Here is a 12,168-nt window from a genome sequence, read left to right as displayed (position 1 = left end):
GAGCCAGGACTTGAAACATCACAGGAAGAAAGTCTAATTCTCATTCTAGGAAAATGAGATTATTTGTGTCATAGAGGATGACATTTTTTTCCCTTTCCCCCTTAGGGAGATCAGCCAGTAGTTATTAAAAGAAAGAGGGGAAGACCTCGTAAATACCCTGTGGAAACAGCATTAAAAACAAGTAGGTATTTTGGTGGGTTTTTAGTTAACACAAGACATTTTCAAACTGGTTTCCTAAGTGGGATTTATTTCTGCATTTCTTTTAGAAGAAGACTGCAAAACAGATACGGGCATTGTCACTGTAAGTAATTGCAAAAGGAGACTTCTTCAAGTATTTGCTCTTGACCTAGAAAGGGTATACCGCCGTCTCTAATATTTTAAGTAACCTTATTTTTTTTTAAAGTATTTGAAAAGCTTTCAAAGACTATTTAAAAATAAACCATTGAATAACCACTCAAGTAATACCTGATTACTAATATTTTTACATAAACTATTAGTTCTTCAGTCTGGTCCCTTCCTCACCTGGGAGTTTGGCTACAGTAAAAATTTTCTAGGGACTCACCCTGTTGTGGTCACCCTTGATTAAAGTACAGAAACCTGCTGTGTTCGTGGTTTTTAGGCAACGCTTAAAAACGTCCGTGCCTTCTGTGGAAACGCTCAGTGTCTGTCTACCTATGTCACTGCTCTCAGTGGCGTCTCTTTTGTAATGAATCCTCAGCGGTAGTTTATACACTTCGGCAGTCTTTATCTTTGACTCTAGTGTGCATACCCAGCCAGATCACTGTGTCCAGATTCCATGCATGAGTTCAGTGACAGTATCACTAGGACAGACACACGTCCGCTGACCGAGGAGTCTCAGCTCTGCCACTCTCAGGCCTGTGGTGCTGGACCGGTCACATGGCCCTGTTGAGACTCCCATTTCCTTGGATGTCATAGAACGACTGAGAGCACAGAGCCAAAGAGGCACCGTGAACGCGCTCCCCAGTGGGCGAGCTGGTCCGCTGGGGCTGGGGTTGCTAGCAGGGTGTGCTGCTGTCCCCCAGTGCCGGGGACCGCACTGCCGGGGGGCGGGGACGTGGCAGCCCGGACAGGCACGGCGTCCATGTTCGCCTGGTGTGCCTCATCGCCCACAGAAAATGGGACCCCGCTGTTCTGCCTGCTATACAATAGAGGTCCCAAACCTTCTTCCTGCGTGACAATGACACAGCTGGCTTCACTGTCATGTTTGTTTGTTTGTTTGTTTGAATTTAGGCCGAACAGTCTCCGCCTGGCAGCAAGCCGAAGATGACGCAGACAGGTCTGTACTGTGGGGCGGGAGGGGCGGGAGGCCGGTGTGGGGCAGCTGTCCCCACCCCTTGTTCCTCCCTGTGGTCGGGGGCCTCCTTGCTGAAGACAGTTGTCCTGATAGCTGGAGAGGCTGTGCCTGTCGGCTCTTCCTGTGCTCTGAATTACTCTCGGTGATGGAGTCTGGGCAGCCTTCAGAGAGCAGGTGCAGGCGAGAGAAAGCAAACTCAGGAAGGCCCTTGGCCTGTGCAGAGCATAGTGTCCTGGACGCGTGAGGGGGAAATGATCAGCCTGGAACCTGGTGCTCTTATCGGGAAGACAGGAATTCAGTTCCAGAGCCTGTTGTTCTCAGAAGAATTTGGAAAAAGTCTTTGCCATTTACAAAGCCAGGATGCAAGAGATACAATTGTTTCAAATATTTTTGTCCTTGCTCCAAATCTTGATGATTAGCTCTGGTTGGTGGGGTAACATCCATGTTAATCTGTTACTGTTGCCTGCATTTTCCAGACTGTTTTTACTTGTGTATGTTTATTTCATGGTTTAATAATTTTACACAAGAGCAACAAGAGCCATTAGTGGGTTTTAAAGGGTTGACATGGGCAAAAAAATGGGGGTGACTGCTATTTTGGGTCAAAGATAGCGTGGCCAAATCGGGAAAGAATGGATTCTGATCACCAAGGTCAAGCACATGTAGAATGATACAGTTTCTCCACATTTAACTATTTGTGATGATACTTGAGTTTTCCTTATCTCTTGGAAGATTGAGGTTTGCTTGTTTTATAAAAAGAAGATTCTGCTTAGGTTTAGCTTTCAACCAATTTTTATTCATAATATTTAAAATCCATATAACATAATTTCTATGACTTGAATGCCCTTTGAAGAGTCTAACTTCAGCTGTCTGATTTTGTGTGGCAGTGTTGTTTAGCAGTGATTTTCTGAGTCTGGTGGTGATGACCAGTTTAGGACAGGGTTCCCCTTTGTTGGCCTTTTCCTTGGTTCGGCTCTTCCATGGAAGTCCGTATATGGAACTTGCCGAAAGACAGCTGCTGCCCCTTCACTGATACCATACGAAGAATCTGGGCTGCTGAGTGTTGTACACCTATCCCAGAATTTTAGCTATTTGAAGATAGTGAATTGAACTAAAGTTCATTTTTCTAAGATATAGTCTCAGAAAATTTTAACACCTACAGAAAGCAAATACGTAAGGAACAGGCATATACAACTTAACACCATCTTATAATATGTATTTTTTTAGTTATCATACTGGGAGCCAGATAATTCTAGCTGTCACCCAACTTTTCAGTTATATGTCTTTGAACAAATTGCTTAAATCAAGTCTCTGGAGTCTCATTTTTCCTAACTGTAAAATGGGAGTGCAGCATTTCCAGAGTGACATTGAGATTTCAGGTACGCCTGCCGTCCTGAGCTGCAGTTCCCGGTGCATCGTGGGGGGATCCCTCGATGGCCCCTTCCTCCTCACTTTCTGGGTTCAGAGGGTTAGAGCTGAGAGGGGACCATAAAGGCAGTCAAACCCAACTCCTTATCCTACAGATGGAGAAAGGAGACTCAGGGGATTTAAGTAATTCGCCCAGATCATATAAGCTTACTGGTGACAAGTCTTCCGCGGCATTGACTTGCGTTCCCGTGTGCCAGGTGTTCCGACTCGGGCTCCGCTCAGCTCACGACCAGGCAGTGGAGAAGTGTGTAAGCTGCACTAACCAGCACAGGTGCAGTTAGCCGCAGCCCACACGCCGGACTGCTGACGTCTCCCTTTACACTGGTAAATGTTAACGCAGAGATTTCCTTTTCTTAAAGATGAGTCCAACAGAGAAGCAGGCGCCCTGCAAGAAAGAAGTGTAAGCCATGTAAGTGCTGATTTTCTTACCAAGTAGCGCCCTTTAGAAATAAGCTCGGTGACTGCACCTTCAGCTCTAATGCCGTTGCTTCCAGGAGGATGGCGAGGAGAAGGCCGCCTCGGGCGGGCGTCGGAGAGGCAGGAAGCCGAAGCGCTCGCTCACCTCCTCCGACGATGCCGGTACGCGCCGCCCAGCCTTTGATCGCGGGTCTTTTCGTTCCAGAATCGCTGTTTTAAGAGTTGTCCTCTGGATGAGGAACCCTTCAGTGGGGCCCGGCTAGTCCTAATGTTACATAAATACGTGTGAAATGGCTCTAACCCCGTGTCAGAGTGGTACATCCCAGATGCTCTCCTGAGCACCCGTGCGGGCCGCTGCGTGCGGCTGGAGCTGCCTAAGTGAACTCTCTCCCTGTGTTTGAGACTCAGCTAAACAGCCGTGTGGCCCAGGGGCGGGGACGGGAAACGGAAAACCCGAGACCCCACGTTCTCAGCTCCACCGTCTGGCCTTGGGAAGCCTCTAGGGGATTATACAACCCAGGTGTTACCTTTCTATTCGGACAGAATCCTCAGAACCAGAAAGGAAACGCCAGAAACCTGTTTCTGACGCCACCGAGGACAGGAAAGAGCAGGAGTCTGAGGAGGAGGAGGAAGAGGAGGATGACGACGAGCCGCCAGGCGCCACCACCAGGTCCGTCACCAGAGCAGAGGCTCAGAGGTAACAGGGCACCGCAGAGTTTCCGGAGACACTTCCCAGCTCTCTGTCACGACAGGTGGCTTCCTTTCATGTCATGTCTCCCAGAGAGCACGTGCTCTGAGCCCACTGACACTTGGGTTCTCTAGAAGAGCCTGTTTTTCATCTTAGACCATTGCCGAGGACCACCCCCCGTCTCGGCCGGGTCTCGGTGAGACACTGTTCGGTGGACACATTCGATTCCTGTAGAAACAGTTACCGAACGTGAGCAGGTGGCTCTCGCGTGCTGGTCAGCATGGGTGAGGACACAGGTCCACACAGCACGGCCCAGCAGCACACCTCTACCAGGCGGGAGCCGTCACTGTCGGAAGGTGCCTCTGAGCAATGCTGTGGGGGGGCGGCCCTGTGGGACTGCCCATAACCATTCTTAAATTGCATAACTGCCAATTCTGTGTCTCCCAAACCCCGGTGTAGCCAGCACCTCTGGAAGAGAGGGCCGTGGTCACGTGGGTGTGGCGTAGCCCTGAAGGGAAGAAAACTGTTCGGTTTGTCTGAGCCAGTGTTTGCCTGGCACACTCCCCGCCCCACGCGTGTCACTGCGCCTGGCAGCACCAGGCGGGGTCCTCTCCCCACTGCCCATGTTGGGAAATGTTACATCACTTTATGGTTTAATAACTTTTCTAAAGTGAGAATGTTTTGCATTTTTAATGTGAGTCACAGCTGTTAATCTTGGTATCATCATCTGGAACTTCCTTATCTAAGAGTAATCAGAAAGTTCTGGAACATTTATTTCAATAGTATCACTTATGAACACGTGTCATGGTATTGTCTTATGTTTACATAAAGACTTAAAATCAGCTGGTCTCTAACTCCTCCAGCCGGGTGCTTTATTAGCCACGCGTGCCGTGGTCTCATCCCTGGAGACTCAGCTCTCGGAGCCGCCCTGGTGCTAGAGGAGACGTGGCGAGTCCTGCTGCTTGTGAGGTGCAGCGGCTCAGGTCAGCGGAGGTCACCCTGGCACTCAGGTGTAGAACAGCGGCCTCTTCAGTCGTCACGGACAGATCAGCCTGTACCATAGGGCCCATCCCAGAGAGTTCCAGGGGCCTTCTCGGTCTAAAAGTGCTGTCATATTTGCTTTTTAAAATTCCCTCTTCAGAAGTAAGTACTGGAAGGGGAGTCCCTGCTCACACTTCTGCCTTCTTGAGCCCCTGAGACTCTTCTTGGTGTGACAGTGCTCTTCTGAGTTCCTGGGGGACTCTTGTCTTGCTAAACACTGTCTTTGGGGACCACTGGTTCCCCAAGCAGAGACCTACCCCAGACACGGCAGGGAGGCTGCAGAGGGCGTCTCGGTGGCTTTGCCAGTCTGGCCTCGCCTCCTGGCCCTCCCGCGCAGGCCTGTGCTTGACCCCTGCAAGCTCACAAGTCTGTTCTCCCTGAGTGGCCACACTGAGGGAGCTGTCAGTCAGTGCAGTGTGGTCGAGCAGCACCAGCCCAGAACCGTTGCTGTTATAGTTGGAGCGCTGGCCAGACGATGGAGTAGCAGAGAGCGGCACCTCGGGCCCTCCCACTGCAGCCTCGTCCTCTGGCTGCGCCCACGGGCTGTGCGAGCCCGCCCCCTTACCTGGGCTTGTGCGGGGGCTTTCCTGACGCTGGCCACCCGCCCTCGGCCCGGCCAGCCTGTCCACCGCCTCTCCCTTCTGCAGGACTTCTGGTGGGCTGTGCAACGGACGCTGGGTGGCCAGGGCTTTAGGCACATTAGCCTTGTTCCGCTCTGAGCTAGAAGCTGCTTCTTAGAGATCGGGGACTTGTCTTGCTCTCTGGATGTTGTAGCATCAGAATATGCCATATTCTTCACAGCATACAAAACCCGTTTTGACATCTCTGGTCACATTGCTCCTCACAGCGTGCCTGCGACATGTGTGCATGGCCATCCCCGTGTAGAGAAAGGGAAGCAGACCCAAGTGTCATGAGCTGGACTCACGGATGTGATGCCAGGGCTTTTTCTAGTGTGTTCTGGTAATACTTTATTTTAAAATAATGCCACCTAGAGTTTTGAAGAAAGTTAAAAAAAAATAACAGTGGATAAATTACCATGGTAAGGGTTGTTTCCAAAGAGCCGCTTCCCCGAGGAGTTGCTTTCGAACTGGGCCATAAAGTGAGGTTTGCCAGACGGGAGATGTTGTGACTCAAAAAAGGAGGGGGGTGAGGAGGGAGGAAGGAAAGGAAAGGAAATCACATGCCAAAACATGAAGATAGAAAAGAATATCACGTGTTTGGAAAAGGGACCCTTTGGCAGGACCTGTAGGCCAGGTTGGTGCAGAAGTCGAGGGTGAAGAGGTCAAGGACTGTGTGAGTTCACTCCGGACGACTTGATCCTCGGAGCGCCTCAGAGGGCCAGAGAAGGAGAGGCAGACGTCCGTACAGATAGGGAGCAGGATGGTGGAGGTTCACCGGGACCTGATGGCAGGGTGGCGAGTGTCCAGACGCCTCTGAAGTCCCTGCGGCGCCAGCTGGAGGCTGGAACACTGCCCTGGAAGGCTGTGCGCTCCCTTCTCCAGACCACAGAGGTGCAGCCCTTTCTGCTGGGGCAGTGGGTGTGGGCCTGTCTGACCAGAGGAGCAGGTCCACTTGACCGAGGTCAGCACAGCACCTCAGGGCGGCGGGCAGGGCCAGAGCACGAGTGCCCACTGCTCCGGTGTGACACGGTCACAGATAACCTGTCAGCGTGAGTGCTTCTACACTTAGCCTCCTGGCCCTATGGAAACCTCACCTGGTTTTCTCTGCGTGGCTCTCAAGTTCAAATGTTATGGTTGGGTTGTTCTTTTTTAAAGAACTCCCAAATCATTTGAAGCAGCTCCTCTTAACTCTCACCACTGCCTGCCTTTTGTCTGCCGCAGGTCAAAGGCACAGCTCTCCCCGTCCAGCAAGCGCAAGAGGGAGGGCAGCCCCCCCGGCGCGCGCACACGGGGCCAGCAGCGGGTGGAGGAAGCCCCAGCGAAGAAGGCGAAGCGGTGAAGCGTAACCGGCCTGTAACCCGCCTGCGGTCACCGGCCTGTGGCCACCAGCCTGCAGGCCCGCCTGCGCTTCCGGGCCTGTCCTGCGCAAGCGCGCCGAAGAGAGGAGCCCCGGCCTCGGGGCCGTAGGCCTGTGTTTTAACCAGGGAAGGGACATGCATGTGCTCTAAGTCCCTAGGTGCAAGCTTTCTCTTGTCATGTTTTAAACAGCTTTATAAACTATTGTTCATAGAAGATATTATGTACATTTATTTCAGATAAAGGAAAATAAGTTTACTTTGTATCTGAACTCAAAGTAGTTGTATATTTTAACATTCAAAATTGGGATTTCCCAACAAGGCAGGTCACAAACGCAAGCCCTCCCAGCCCATCCGACACCGGGCTGCCTACTGGTCATCTGTGTACAGCATATAAACATGTAAAAATAGGTTGTATTTTACTCTGTGTATGATGCTAATCAATGAACACTTTATTTATTTTACAGAGAAAACTTACCTGTGAACTTTACTATATATCTGTTTATTTTATTTTACTATTTTTTTAATAAAAATAAAAAGGTTTTAAATGCTATGCCTCGTTAGTAGAAATGTTTTAGGACCGCCTGCCCTGTAACTCTGAACGGGACCTGGCGGAAAATAGAGAACCTTCGCGCATGTGTTCAAGTCAAGTAGTTTAGCGCACGGGACCCACTGCTTTTCTGTTCACAGTTGTGACTCTGTTTTAAGAATGTAACTCGTTTCTAGATTATACTCGCATCTGTGACTTGACTAAGAGGTCTGGGTCAGTGACGTCAGGGCCCGCCCCCTGCCGCGGAGGAATCCCCTCCGTGGGCGCCACGCCCCCTGCTGCTCCGCGGCCAGCCCGCGTCATCATCGTCATCGTCTTTCCAGTGAAGAGAAGTGCTTTGAGGACTCGGCCACTCCTCTCACGCTTCAGGACTTCATGTTTCCTACACGGTCACTTCAGGAGAGAAGCCGGCTCCTTTTTAAAACATCTTTAAACTCCCATATGAGCATACTGTCCAACTTACGTTTTTCATAAGATCAAACTTTTCTTAAGATCAAATTTGTCTCTAGCAATGGTGTGATAAGTTGCCAAATAATTGAGATTATTTTAAAATGTTTTATTCATATTCTTGTTTTGTAATGAAAATTTACATTCAGTTTGTGTGAAATTTTTTTTTGACTCAATGTAAAGTGAATATTTCTGTCATTTTACATGGTTTCTTACTGAGATTTTATATATAAATTATAAAATGTTTCCCAAAACTCTAGTGGTAAGAATTTTTTTTTTCTAACTTTAAAATTTCTCCATGTGAAAACCCTTTCTTCTCTTGAAATCAGTGCTCTTTGATGTGTTGCTCCACTTTCCCGTGTAAATAAGAGCCAGTGACATCACCCTCACGTTAGATGCCACCAGCAAGATCTCACCGCGAACTGGCAAAGCTGAGACTGAACTGTCTTCAAGCCCACAACCCTCATTCTTCCTGCTAAACCCCACGGCAGGGAGGCACCCCTGTACCTCGCTGTACGTTGTGCTCACTGACCTGAGGGGCCACAGCACAGAGGTTTTGCCCAAACATCTCAGCAAATGATAAAACCTAACATTGGTTGGAAGGTGCGGAGATCACTGGGACTCACATGCTGAAAAAGCTCACTTCCTTCTCTTTTTTCGTTTCACTTTGACTTTTTTTTTTAATTGTTCATCCTATATGCAATAGTACCTTACATTGCCTAAAACTGCTGCTGAGCCGTCTTTGTGATTCAAGGAAGTTTTTCATAATCCACTGACAGACGCTTTCCTCGGGTGGAACACTAGAGGCAGCATTTCCACTGCACGTTTGTTGGGCTCCTATCTTATGCCCAACACCACTGATGCAGAAATCAGCCCGAGTCCTCCTGGGGGGTCACAACACAAAGCAAACAGCTGCAGGCACTGCGATGTGGCCTGCCCCAGGGCAGGCGGGGACCAGTGGCCTTTCTGGGAAGCCCCACGAAGGACTAGCTCCAGGCAGAAAGAAGGAAGACTCTTTTGCTTAGGAAAAGGGTATTTCAAGCAAGGTGAGCACCTCTTGGGCAGCTTGGGAGCCGAGGAGCAGTGGGTTCTATTCTCACCATCACATGGGCCTGGCCAGAGACGCCTTGAGGGAGCGCCCTGCAGGGAGTAACAGTTGATGGAGCCGTACAGCTCAGACAATAGCTGTAAGAGGCGCTTTCTCACTGCAGTCCTGGGAAATTCATCAGACATGCTAGAACAGATTTCCAAGAAATCTGGCTAACTTTATTGAACCCAGAATTTTCCATGTTTTCACATCTTAAAATCCCTGCTTCCTCCCCCATAAAGGATACACAGATGCACACACAGGAACTTCACAAATTAACAGCCTTGGAAATGAATGTTGCACAAAACTGAAAACCCTCCGCGCAGTTGCCTGACAGCCCCGTGAAGGTGCGTCAGACTCCCCGTTCTATACTTGGGGACCGGAAGCTCAGGGTGGTTATACGGCTCACTGAACAACTTCCGTGTTAGCCCTTCTAGGCCTGACCACGGTCCCATGCTTCTCGGAGGGTTTTCTGTACTTGGCCTTGCTGATGTCGGCAGTGGGAGCCGTGTAACCTGTGGCTATACCTGTGAGTTTCCTTCCACATTCTCTTAGCAGGAAGCTTGATTTTTTTTTAAACAAATGCTATAAAATCTCAATGTTTTCTAAGTAATCATATTTTTGTCTTACAAGTAATGTCTCAATTGTGGAAAGTCGAAGGTAACAGCGAACGATAGGGTTGGGGTGGGGGGATATCACTTGTAATCCCACAAGTCAGATATATTATCTCCTTGATAATATATGTTGTTTCTTTGGACTTCCTTCTATTTTCATATATACACAAAAGTCATACTACATTTCATCAAATCTAAGATGCTATTGGCTATAAAAATGCATCATCATTTCTTGATCTACTACTAAGAAAGAAAAAATAAAACTGACAAATGAATACCTTCCATCATACCTGCTTGTTGTTGCTTTGGAATATCTTTCCTCAATTCCTCCCACCTTTAGCTGGGCGACTGGGAAGGGATTAAATCTGTAGTTTCCAACTGCTGGTCCGCAGTTGGGTCCACCAGAAATTTTGTACCAGCCTGCAAAGGAGTTAACCGCCCTGAGGGTAGATGAAGATAATAGACCCAGTGATCTTAGTCGAATTTGCTTATAGGCTTAGGGTGATTTCTGTCTTAGCAGTCCCTGAAATGATTCTATTTTCGCTGGTACCCAAGTGTGAAAAGGTTGAAAGCCCCCGGATTAGATAATCCTTCGCACGTGTCTCAGGAACAAAACACAGCAGCACCACCCACTTGTGAATATCATCCTGTTTTAGGTCTCAGAAAGCACTTGGTGTCACTCTCAAGAAAAGATAAGAGAGGGCCGTGGGGAGGTGAGTGAACAGGGCCAAATACAAGGTGACGGAAAATGATTTGACTTTGGGTGATGGGCACACAACACAATGAACAGTTCAATGCTATAGAGATGTTTACCTGAACCCTCTGTGTTCTTGTAGACCAATGTCACCCCGTTAAATTTAATGTCTAAGTTAAAAAGAAAAAGAAGAAGAAATAATATCACGGGTTTCCCTCCAACACTGAATATTTGCCTCACCCTCACCTATACAAAATCTATTTCTTCTGCCAGGTTTCTGTGACTTTCTGAGTACACAGTAGCTGTTTGGCTATCAACTCATAATGCAATCTTTTTAAAAGAGATTTTACATGGTGCATATAACCCAGTGAAGTGACAAGAATGTGGATGGTTATGAAGAACTTCATGCATGACAATGACTCTAGCATGCCTGCTGTGGGTCAGGAGCAATTTTACAATAGAATGCTTCCTAATTTCAGAGATGTTAAAATGTGTATAGGGGAAGTGTGCCTTTGAACTCATGAAATATGTAGATAGATTTCTTTTTTTGCAAAAATGAGGTTGCACATATCTACCTTTTAATACACTTTGAAAAAATAGAACTTTATAGACTATTTCTTATAATCAAAAATAGCTATTATATGTACATATGTATATAACATATAATGTACGTACATGATTATGATGTAAAGAATTATTTTTTTAAATCCCATTTACCCACAATGCCTTGGAAGCTTCCAGCATGCCTCCAAGGTTACCACCTTTCTAATTAAAGGTTTATCATTTTACTGCATATGTAAATAATGCATCCTTAAACAGTATTTTAAGTTTTCAATGTTTCTGTTCTTGATATAAATAGAATCCTATTTTAAAAATCATTTGACTTGCTTTTTTCTTGTACATTCTGTTTTGGGTTTTTAAGTTTTTTTAATTGATTTTAGAGAGAGGAGGAAAAAGAGAGAGAAAAAAACATCGATTTGTTGTTTCACTTATTGATGATGCAAACATTGATGGATTCCTGTATGTGCCCTGACCGGGGATCGAACCTGCAACCCTGGCACATCGAGACAGTGCTCTAATCAACTGAGCTGTCAGGGCTCCTATGCTGTGTTTTGAAGTTCTCACTTATTTTCACTGCTGTATTCTGTTTAAATTTTTTTATTAATTGCTTTTGAGAGACAGAGACAGGAACATCGATCTATTCCTGTATGTACCCTGATGGGGGATCGAACCGGCAACCTCTGTGCTTTGAGACATGCTCTAACCAACTGAGCTATCTGGCCGCGGCTGTATAATATTCCATTTAAAGACTATATCACCATATACTAAGCTATTTATTTGCCTGTTCCTGGCCTTGAAGTTGTTTCCAGGTTAAACAATACTTCTATGAATATTCCATAAATATTCTGGGGGCAGACTTTTCCAAACTTACTAATATTATTGCACATATAGAAAAGGATATTTGTCGGCACATTAAGGTAAGTGGAAGACAGGGCTGGTTGCTACCTAAGGAGATTGTTAGGCGGTGAGCCAGAGGACCAGGCCACTCAGCCACTTTGAAGGCTCGGGCTTTAATACAGCCCCACCCTCCACCCCCCACACCAAGACATACCAGCTTTCAGCTCCAGGGTACAACTGCCAGTTCCTAAGATAAGCATGTTTCCAGCTCTGCCGGGTAATGCCAACTTGTTTCCAGATACTGTTAGCACACATAGTATTCCTCCCAGCAGTGTCCTGTTCTTCCATGACATTGAGTAACACAGTACATCAGGTTTGCCTGTCTGGTAGGTGGGAGACGTCTCACTGACCGTGGTCTTTATTTGCATTAGTTGAAAGGAGCCAGATCATCTTTCCATATGTTTATCTCCGCCCTTGTTGACTCTTCTGTGAAATGCCAGGCTCTTGTCTTCTGTCC

The 12,168-nt window shown here is 47.5% G+C and overlaps 1 protein-coding gene across 2 annotated transcripts in view; it reads left to right on the top strand.

Moving 5' to 3' along the window:
• Nucleotides 1–8,103, top strand: part of BOD1L1 (biorientation of chromosomes in cell division 1 like 1) — a 49,098-nt gene extending 40,995 nt beyond the window's left edge. The window contains exons 20-26 of one of the 2 annotated variants that reach the window (XM_066386236.1): nt 106–181; nt 267–301; nt 1,252–1,297; nt 3,100–3,149; nt 3,235–3,319; nt 3,701–3,827; nt 6,728–8,103. In XM_066386236.1, coding sequence (XP_066242333.1) covers nt 106–181; nt 267–301; nt 1,252–1,297; nt 3,100–3,149; nt 3,235–3,319; nt 3,701–3,827; nt 6,728–6,845 — 537 coding nt within the window. In that variant the 3' untranslated portion in view covers nt 6,846–8,103. Of the gene's footprint in view, nt 1–105; nt 182–266; nt 302–1,251; nt 1,298–3,099; nt 3,150–3,234; nt 3,320–3,700; nt 3,855–6,727 lie in introns of both variants that reach the window. The other variant, XM_066386235.1, reaches the window with a different exon arrangement.
• Nucleotides 8,104–12,168: the final 4,065 nt, after the last annotated feature.

The sequence above is a fragment of the Saccopteryx leptura genome, chromosome 5 (assembly GCF_036850995.1).
Source record: "Saccopteryx leptura isolate mSacLep1 chromosome 5, mSacLep1_pri_phased_curated, whole genome shotgun sequence".
In the NCBI taxonomy this organism is placed as follows: Eukaryota; Metazoa; Chordata; class Mammalia; order Chiroptera; family Emballonuridae; genus Saccopteryx; species Saccopteryx leptura.
Note: the sequence above shows the minus strand (reverse complement) of the source record. Positions and strands in the feature narration are given on the sequence as shown.